Source organism: Melanotaenia boesemani, chromosome 9, assembly GCF_017639745.1.
Source record: "Melanotaenia boesemani isolate fMelBoe1 chromosome 9, fMelBoe1.pri, whole genome shotgun sequence".
Classification (NCBI taxonomy): Eukaryota; Metazoa; Chordata; class Actinopteri; order Atheriniformes; family Melanotaeniidae; genus Melanotaenia; species Melanotaenia boesemani.
Window position 1 is genome coordinate 32,196,853 of NC_055690.1, and position 9,758 is coordinate 32,206,610.

The 9,758-nt window shown below is 38.5% G+C and overlaps 1 protein-coding gene across 2 annotated transcripts; it reads right to left on the reverse strand.

Annotated features, from left to right (window-relative positions):
• Positions 1 to 407: 407 nt before the first annotated feature.
• Positions 408 to 9,171, reverse strand: LOC121645619 (gastrula zinc finger protein XlCGF8.2DB-like). Of its 2 annotated transcripts, XM_041994153.1 has the most exons (3): positions 9,047 to 9,171; positions 2,087 to 2,327; positions 408 to 2,042 (listed from the first exon to the last, which is right to left on the reverse strand). In XM_041994153.1, the coding sequence occupies exon 3, from the start codon at positions 1,986 to 1,988 to the stop codon at positions 930 to 932; it is 1,059 nt and encodes a 352-aa protein (XP_041850087.1). In that variant the 5' UTR covers positions 1,989 to 2,042; positions 2,087 to 2,327; positions 9,047 to 9,171; the 3' UTR covers positions 408 to 929. The 2 variants fall into 2 exon arrangements, with proteins under 2 accessions (XP_041850087.1, XP_041850088.1); XM_041994154.1 differs by having other exon boundaries at positions 408 to 2,327.
• Between the last annotated feature and the right edge of the window lie 587 nt (positions 9,172 to 9,758).

The following is a 9,758-nucleotide window of genomic DNA, read 5'->3' on the forward strand; positions in this document are numbered from 1 at the left end:
GCGGCCGCGTTGACGCATTGTTCCATTGGACAGCAGCGTCAAAGGCGACATCTACGATGCTCTTATGTTGCTGATGCATCTATTGGTAGTGATGTTACGTCTGACACAAAAGCCCCAAAGCCTGCATCGAGTAAAGGGGGCGTGTCCAAATGAAGCCTGATGCAAAGTACGTATTATTTTCCTGAACATCACGTTTTCCCTGATTCACGAGAGTGTCTCGTGTGATTCGGCTGCTGAAAAAGCCGCGGAAAATGGAAGAAATGCTCTGCGTAAGTCCAGGTAACAGTGAGGTGATACAATACATGCAGCACCGACGGAAGCAAAATACATTAGCAGTTTGGGAATGATTGTATAAGATCCATTCCAATAAGATTTAACTAGATAGATAGATAGATAGATAGATTCATATATTTTAATATATTTATAGATTTACAATACACTTGAATCATTGTGTTTACATTTCCACCAATATGTAGTTTACAGGACTGCTGGACATCAAATGACCAGCAGATGTCAGTGCTACCAAATGAGCTGTTAAATGGGGCCTCGAGTAATGACACTTTTGGCGATGCAATTGGCCAGAAAGACTCAACACATTCACGGGGCTTCATTAAACCATCACTGTCTATTGGTATCCGTCCGACAGGCTGGCTACCGAGTAAGAGTACAGTTGGCTCTGAAAATGCAAAAGACGTTAAGATTTACAGAACCAATCTGCACCAAACCGTCCTGTCCTGGACACATTGGTAGAAATACGGCTTTTAAAGCATATTTTTGTTTTTATAAGAAAAAACTTAAAACAATCTATTGTCAAAAGTTATTGTCATCAGCACATAGTACACAACAACAAGTTGCTCCTTTGCAAACTTTCATGCACTTTCAGATAATTTTCTTTTGGACAAATTTTAGTACACAGACGTCACACCAATTCAGTTTCCTTCGTCGTGGCTTCGCATGTGTGTTTCAAGATCTTTATAGCTTTCAAAGGTTTTTTGACAATGATCGCAGTCAAACGGTTTCTCTTTCTGGTGGAGTTTCGCATGTCTTTTGAGGTTTGACTTGCACCTGAAGTTTCTTCCACAGAAGTCACAGCTAAATGGTTTTTCTCCAGTGTGAATTCTCATGTGGTTGGACAGAATAATCTTACTGTGAAGTCTTTTTCCACAAACATCACACATGAACGGTCTCTCTTCTGTGTGGATTCTCATGTGGTTGATATGATAAATCTTATTGTGAAACCTTTTCCCACAAACATCACAGCTGAACGGCTTCTCTCCGGTGTGGACTCTCATGTGAATGTTTAAAATCGACTCCAGTCTAAATCTCTTGCTGCAGATATCACAGATGAAAAGTTTCTCTTCGGTGTGATTTCTCTTGTGGCTGCGAAGGCTGTGCTTTGTGTAAAATCTTTTTTCACAACGATCACAATCAAATGGTTTTTCTCCAGCGTAGCTCCTCATATGCGTTTCAAACTCTGTCTTGCAGTTAAATCTTTTTCCACAAATATCACACTTGAACAGTTTCTCTCCAGTGTGCATTCTCATGTGCTGTCTAAGATTCCCGTTTTCACAGAAGGTTTTTCTACAGATGTCACAGTGAAACGGTTTATCCCCTGAATGAATTTTCATGTGGCGTTTCAGATGACTCTTATAGGAAAATGTTTTTCTACAAACATCACAACCAAGTGATTTCTCTCCAGTGTGGGATCTCATGTGTGTTTTAAAACTTAACTTGGAGCGAAACTCTTTTCTGCAAACATCGCAGCTAAATGGTTTGTCTTCTGTGTGGATTCTCATGTGTCTCTGAACAGAGTTCCTGTGCATAAACTTACCACACACTGAGCATCCCACATAACTGTTTAAATCAGATTTAGTTGCCTTTTTTTCCTCACGGTTTTCGTTAAGGCTTTCAGTTTCAGATTCAGAATCTGATAAAGGTTTCTGCCACTGGTCAAAAGCATTACCATCATAACTAGCTTTACTCTTCATTGTCACGGGATTATGATGTCTTTTCGCTAGTACTGGGTGTCTGTTTGGATCTGGGTTTATCACTGGTTGGTGTCTTCTGAAATCTTTTACATCATATGTTGTTCATCCGTTTAGCAGCTGGTTGGATCCTCTTCCTCTGAGGTTCCTTCTTTTTCTTCATTCACTACAGAGATTGAAGTATTTGGGAACCTGGTGAAACATCCTACAGTCCGTTAAGCGGCTCTCCCTCCTGCCTGGTCGAGGGTTCATTTTTCTCCTCCTTTAGATGAAGCAGGTTGTGGTTCTTTGTGTCCATTCTAGGCCTTCATTCATGGAATAACACCAACAGCGACAAGAGACCTGCAGGGAAAATGAAACACATAATTTGTTACTTATAATCACACCAGAAATGTTACAAATTGTTATTGTCATTAAGTTTCAACACAGCATTGCCTCAATATTACAAGTGAATCTAAACGTTCCTCAGTATGAACGGTGGAAGCATTACTTGGTACAAACGTGGTTTCCATTTAACTGCCCTGGAAGTGAAAGCCATTTTCTGAATGCACCCCGTAATAGTGGTAATACTCTTCACTCTTACATTTTAATGATTCAACTAGAAACACTCAGCGCAGACCTCGGCCAAGACATTTTTATGTTGCCACCAGAGACGTCCTCTGTCTCCACCTCCAGCCTGTCTGTTTCCTGCAGTCAGGTAAAGAAACTGTAGGAGCCATATGTTGGGTTATTTATTTCCACTTGAAGTATGTGTGCACTTGCGTAGTGACACCACCGGTGATTGTGGGTGACACTGTGGGTGGCACTTGGGGTGTGTTGAGGTTATTAATGAGTGTGCTCACCTATGTTGGTTTGGGGCCTGGAGCATGGAGACAGGGTGAGCTTGAGCTGAAACTTCTATTAACCGTCATTGTTATTGTCATTGTCACTGTCATTGTATATTATTAACATCAGTTAAATGCATTATTTTCATACAACCTTATGCATCCTGAAGCTCATTAAACAAAGTAGTGTATGCTTCTTGAGATTGAGATATGGATGTAAACAATAAAGCATTATGACATGTGCACTTTTGGCGTGACGCGTTTTGGATAAAACCTCAAGTATCAGCCTGTCGCGGCGTTGTAAGGTTAAGGTTAAAGTTGGCAATAGAAACTATTAGAGAAACTGAACCAGAACAAGGCCACAGGTCCAGATGCTGTCAGCCCCAGACGTCCAAAACGAGTCCCTGTGCTGTGGAAAACATCCTGCCTTGTTCCAGTCCCTAAAAAATCCCAACCATCTGAATCAAAAGACTACAGACCTGTTGTCGAAACCTTTCACATCATGAAAGTCCTGTGGAGACTGCTATTGGCTCACCTCAACAAGCAAATTAAAACTGGGACTTGTGATTATGTCATTTAGGGAGAGGACACACACATAAGCTCCCAGTTCAATTTTTGTCCCCCTCACTTTTTGATAGGGATGGGCCGATACCGATACTAGCATCGGAAATACTCACAAATCCTGTAGAAAGTGAGGAAATCAGCGAGTATTTCTGTTTAAACTAGGGCTGGACGATATGGCCAAAACTTTTATCACAATATATTTCTATACTTCTTAATTTCGGTCGATACGATATAATTCCGATGTCGATATAAATAATGTAAAAGCTTTAAAAAAAACTGCAATGAAACTCCTCCAGTATAACATTTTAGAAATATAAACTGTACAATAAATTAATGCTCACCTTTTATTTGTATTTAGCAAAGCTAAACTTTTACCTTTCTCAATACTAATATCTTTAAACTACAACATAGGCTTATTATGTTATTCTTAAAGATTTTAACAACGGTGCTTCAACTAGGCTTAAAAATAAAAGTACTCAGAACTGCTACAATAAACAGAAAGAAAGAGTGAGCAACAATTGATGCTTCACCTTCTGACTCAGCATATTCTGAGTGGAAATGCTTCAGCAAAACATAATAAAACTAAATTCTTCAGTCAATATTTTCTTTGTTTTTTAGTTTAATTTTATTAAATGTAATTTTTTTTTTTAATTAGGAGTTTGGAACATGTCAACACTTTTAAACTTTTTAGATATTTTTGTCCACACTCTTCATTAACAGACATCACTATCCCGCCACACACTGGAAGCAATTTGGCGTCACAATTGTTTTTGGGCTGGTAGAAGCAGCTGTGCTAACAGTTAGCAATAGCATTATGTCAGCAATCTGGTGTTATTACACCTTAGAAAATCTCACCATCAAAACAGTGAAATGCTTAATACACTGAAAAAAAAAAAAGCCAGAAAGCCACTGCACTAACAGACAAAGTGTTTGAATTCATTGTCCTGGATGACCAGCCCCTATCTGTCATGAACATCATCTTCTTGAACATTAGGAGCCACGGACAGAAATACATCACTGAAACGCTGCTCCCCAAACTATATGAAAATGTGAGCCAATATATTTCACACATGCTAGAAGGGGTCCCTGCAATAAGTTTTACAACAGACATTTGGACCTTGGCCGGTAGATTTCTTCATCTACCAGCCAACTTGGTCGGTGAGTCAGAAAGTTAATTTCGGACACTGGTTATTTTATGTTCTGTGGCAATAGATGTAGTGTGAAAATGTTAAAAACGAGAGCCTTTTTAATTTATCTATTTATAACTGTTCCTCTAAAGCAGGGGGTGTCAAACTCCGGTCCTTGAGGGCCAGTCTCCTGCAAGTTTTCATTCCCTGATCTAACACACCTGACTGAAATTAATGGGTTATTGTGAAGAAGTTGACAAAAAGCTTTTGGATCCATTTGATTTTATTCAGGTGTGTTGGAGCAAGAAAACCTGCAGGACAGCTGTCCTTGAGGACTGAAGTTTGACACCCCTGCTCCAAAGGACTTGATTGTATATTTATATTTTATTCTGGCCAAATGTCAAACACAAGTGCCCTTTTTAAGTTTACATATCTGTTTTGTAGATCTAGTTTTTGTTATATTGACAAGTCAAACATAACGGCCCTTTAGTCTTTCTGTTCTTTAAAAGTACATTTTGTTGCTGTTGCACTTTCACGTTGCCGCTATCGCTGTAAGTCAAATTTCAAGATTTAAACATGAAAAAAAAAGAAAGAAATTCTTTTATTTACACAATAATTAAAAGAAGTTCTGTGGCCATCATTGTTTTCATGTATTGATTCATGTTTGATAGTTTAACCTATGCTAGCCCATTGAACAATAGTAACAATAAAATACATAATAAATATAAATTATTTATTTGAATTATAACTTTAATAGACCATTTAATACTATAACACTGGTATCGGATCCGTACTCAGTATCGGCAGATACCTAAACCCCAGGTATCGGTATCAGACAGAAAAAAAAGGTATCTGAACATTCCTACTTTTTGAGTGACTTTTCTGCATGAATCTCAACATAATTTTATTTGCTGCATTAGTTTACTCTGTATGAAGCAAGCAAAATGTGCTCCAACAAATATGTTAAAAAGAATGATGTCGAAATTTATTCTCCAGTAAATGTCAGTCATGTTTTCTATTGAAGCTGCTGTCTGACTGGGAACTGACTGACAGGGGACTGACTGACTGGAAACTGTCTGGCTGGGAACTGACTGACTGGGAACTGTCTGACTGGAAACTGTCTGGCTGGGAACTGTCTGACTGGTAACTGTCTGACTGGAAACTGTCTGGCTGGGAACTGTCTGACTGGGAACTGACTGACTGGAGACTGTCTGACTGGGAACTGTCTGGCTGGGAAAGGGATAAAATATGGACACAAAGCTGAACTGTTTTTTCTGTCAAATGATAAGCCCTAACAATTTTGATGAATTTCTGATCATAATTAATCAGCGTTATTCTAAATGCAGTGGCATCGGACTAAAGGGGGTCAATGGTACCATTTACCCAGAGCCCGCTGCAGATTAGGAGCCCATGAAAATCCCGTATTGAAAAGTTTTTTGTGTTCCATTTTAAAACATCTAATTATGATTATAAATGTCAGTTTGCCTGAATGGAGGCGCAGACAGACTGAATTTTTCATTATAATACTGATGGATGTTTTTAGAGGCCCTATCACCCCTCTAAAATTGTGCCAAATGGTTCAATCCACACCAGCAACGATTGGTTGGTTTAAGACAGTTACAGAGTGCAGCCAGACAGCCAGAGGAGAAAGTCACATATTTCCCAAAGAAAGTGCAGCTTGGATGCCAGAAAAGGAGAGAGAAAACAAAAACATAGGATAAAAAAATTAAGTGAGGGGCAGCTTCTTATTAATTTCTTAGAGAAGAACCTGAACTACAACAGAGTTTGAGCTGACAACAGCAGCAGTTGTCTAGGCAACATGTTAGGATTTATTTGGGAACAAAAGACTGATTACTATCAGAAATTCATCAAAGTTGTTTCCCCCTTGCAATAAAAACCAGTTCCACCTTGTATCGATAATTTAGTCCTTTCCCACTAATCAATCATGACATATTTGGGATCAATGGATTCCTTGTAATTTCAGGATTGTGAAGATGCTCCTGATATCGTGTAATCTGATTAACTTAATGTACCAGACCCTTAAGTCTGCAATGTTGATAACAAATGATCTGCTATCACCTTAAAATAATAAAATAAAACATGAGAATTTTCCAACTTTAAGCCACAACGACTGATCAATAAGTCAGAGTCTGGTTATTATATTATCTACTGTTGGTGCCTTTGAATCAGATTTAATACCTTATAAAAAATATCTAACCTTGGAAATGGGCTGTTTTATAATTATTACTGAACTAATTCAGTCAGTGCATTAAAAATAAGGGAGTGACATGAATCAGAAAGTAGCCCTGCGATGGACTGGCGACCTGTCCAGGTGTACCTGCTTCTCACCTGCTAGTTGCTGGGATAGGCTCCAGCTTCCCTGCAACCCTGAATTGGACTAAGCGGTATAGAAGATGGATGGATGAATGAGAAAGCTGCCCAGCCTGCATCTTATAAGATAGAGTAGAAAAAGTTCAGACAGGAGGTACAGTACAGAACATGACTCATGTGTTTGATGGCATATCCTAGCGAATGGCTCATTGCATAACAATCATATAAAATGAACCTTTCAGCACCACTTTAACATGGTAACATCAGTGTTGGCAAAGATTGACATTATGAACCACATGGTCCTCAGTTCCAGACCCAGCAGCAGGTCCACCATCACGTCCAGATGAGGCTGAAGTTTTTCAGTTTACATTTAATCATCTGCAGCTGATTCAAACTAAATGATCTCAGTAACACTGACATTAAATTTAATACTATTTTATTCTGCTATAAGCAGGTTAAGATAATCTTATTTTCCACGAGCTAGACTCATTTTTGTACTTTCTCACCACCTCAATCAGCTGATAATTAGGCCCCAAGAAAGGCCAAAAGCCAGTCTGACAAGGCACATAGACCTAGAAAAATGATTATTGTGAAATTCCCTGTCTTGTCTTATCCTTCGTTTTTGTAGTTGAGTTGATTCCTGGTTTATTTTGAAGTTTCTGTTAGTTCTTTGCGAACCTATTTGTTTACCTTTTTTTACATTTTGTTACTCCTGAGTGCTGTATTTTATGATTAAACCTTTGAACCGGTCTGCAGCACAGATAATTAACATGGGCGCTCCAGCACAGGGTACAGTAGTATATTCACTTTGTCAATGACAACTTGGAAAACTTTATTTTTATATATTAACAGGGCGGTCAACTTTTCAATAATCTCTGGAGTGAGATTTGGTGGAACCAACCAAAACTTTGTGGCATACACAAAGACATGAGACTCATTTTGACTCATGTTGTGCAGGCTTCATTTTTTCCACAGACTCAGGCTGTTAGGGGTCAGACCGGACATCATGCTCTTTTCCTTTCATGCTTTTCTTGGTAACATCAGATATGGCATGGCTGCATGGTTTGGCACATTAATAGTTCAGTCTAAATCTAGACTCAGAAATATGGTGAAAACAGCAATAAAAGTAATTAAGTCAAATATTCAGTAGCTGCTCTGTACTGGGACGCCTCAGTGCAGTCACGCCAGCAGCAGATGCAAGCTGACATCAGATGGAGGAACATCCATCACTGATCAATACATCTGATTTGACTTCTATTAAGTCTGACAAACGCTGAAATTGTGACGTGTCTGACAAGTTTAACCATCACTCGTTTACAGAATTATACATCGACCATGACTGTAGCAGCAGTATTTCACTTCTAAATTGTGTTCTACATCAACACTGAAAAAAATCAATTTTCCAAATTTAACATCTGATGACCACATACGTTCTAATAATCAGCTAATTATTTACTAAAATCTAGGCCTTAAAAAAGATTTTAAAATGATCATTTGTGCCTTTTTCCTAGCCAGTGCCCCTGTCTGGCCCCCTCATCAGACCATTTCTAGACCCGCCCCTGCATATAAATCCTTTGTTACCTGTCAACCACCTGGTTAAAGAAGGTCCTGCTCTGATTTGTATTCAAAACGTCCCTGTAAAACATTCATGGCTCCTAAAAGGTAAACCTGCCTATCCAACATCTGCACAGAACCAATGATTTAGACATCCTCTTATTTAATCTTGACACTAGATATCTGATCCTGATCCATCTGGCTGTATTATGACCAGCAGATTATACAGCTGTGACACCAGCAAACCTCAGCTAATAAGTCTAATAAATAAAAGGAAAAAGAAATAGCTGAAATAGGCTACCGTTTTGCATGAGCATTCTGCTAGTTTCCGCCTCAGCACGCGCCAAATGATAAACAAACGAGAGAAAGGTCCCAACCACATCAGGCAGGTTAATATGTGGAAATCCCTCTCAATTACAACTGACAGCTCTTTAAAATCCGTCTTTACCATCTGAAGAATAAATCTAGAATAAGGCGGCTAATGGCCTGACATGATTCTAAAACCTTATTCGTGTATTTGTTAAAAGACACTGCAGCTCAGCTGTCAGTTGTTGCGTGGCAACCAGCATCGAGACATTTTACAAAGTTAAATGTTGTGTTTTTAACCAAACACCTTCTGATATAAGTTTCTAACTACTCTACAATCACATAATCTACTTACAGTAGTTTTAGCGCTGATGTTTGACAGTGGATGACAGCGGATTACATTTAAAGAGTCTGCCACGTCCTGCCGCTGAACCAGGAACAAGGAAGTTCTCAAAACAGGAAGTGATGTCATCGTCGCGTATCAAATTACTGCTTAAATCTTTATTTTCCCCCTTTTTATCTTTAACTTAAGCAGATTTCCAACAAACAACTAAAACTCATTGAATGTTAAATAAGATGCTTAACAGGGCAAGTTTTTTCTTTTTTTTTTTTTTTAAGGAAAAAAATGGGCATGGAATTGGGTTTTGGTGAGGTCACTGAGAATGACCTAAGGATGTCTATAATCAAATCAAATCAAACTTCATAAAGCATTTTTCATGCTGAAAGCAACACAAAGTGCTTTACATGATATTAAAAGAAAAACAATTCATGTCTATTAAAAATAAAAATAAAACCTTTACACACATCCAAATAAATTACATAACAATAAAAACACTCATTAAAGTCTTTTACACAGTCGCACGCACACACATGTATACACACATACACAAACACCCGATGATGGGTTAGGTTAACCTAAAATAAAGACAGTTTCTCCCAGTAGTTAAAACCATCTGCTTTGCACTCTGTCATAACTCATGGTGGTCCAGACTGCTTTACTGACAAAGAAAAAAAACATCATGGTGGAATTTCTACACAGGAATTTAATTATGTTTACTACAGTGGAA

Bases quoted from the DNA above. Each gene is read 5' to 3' on its own strand.
- LOC121645619 (XM_041994153.1), bottom strand. From the start codon at position 1,988: ATGAAGAGTAAAGCTAGTTATGATGGTAATGCTTTTGACCAGTGGCAG.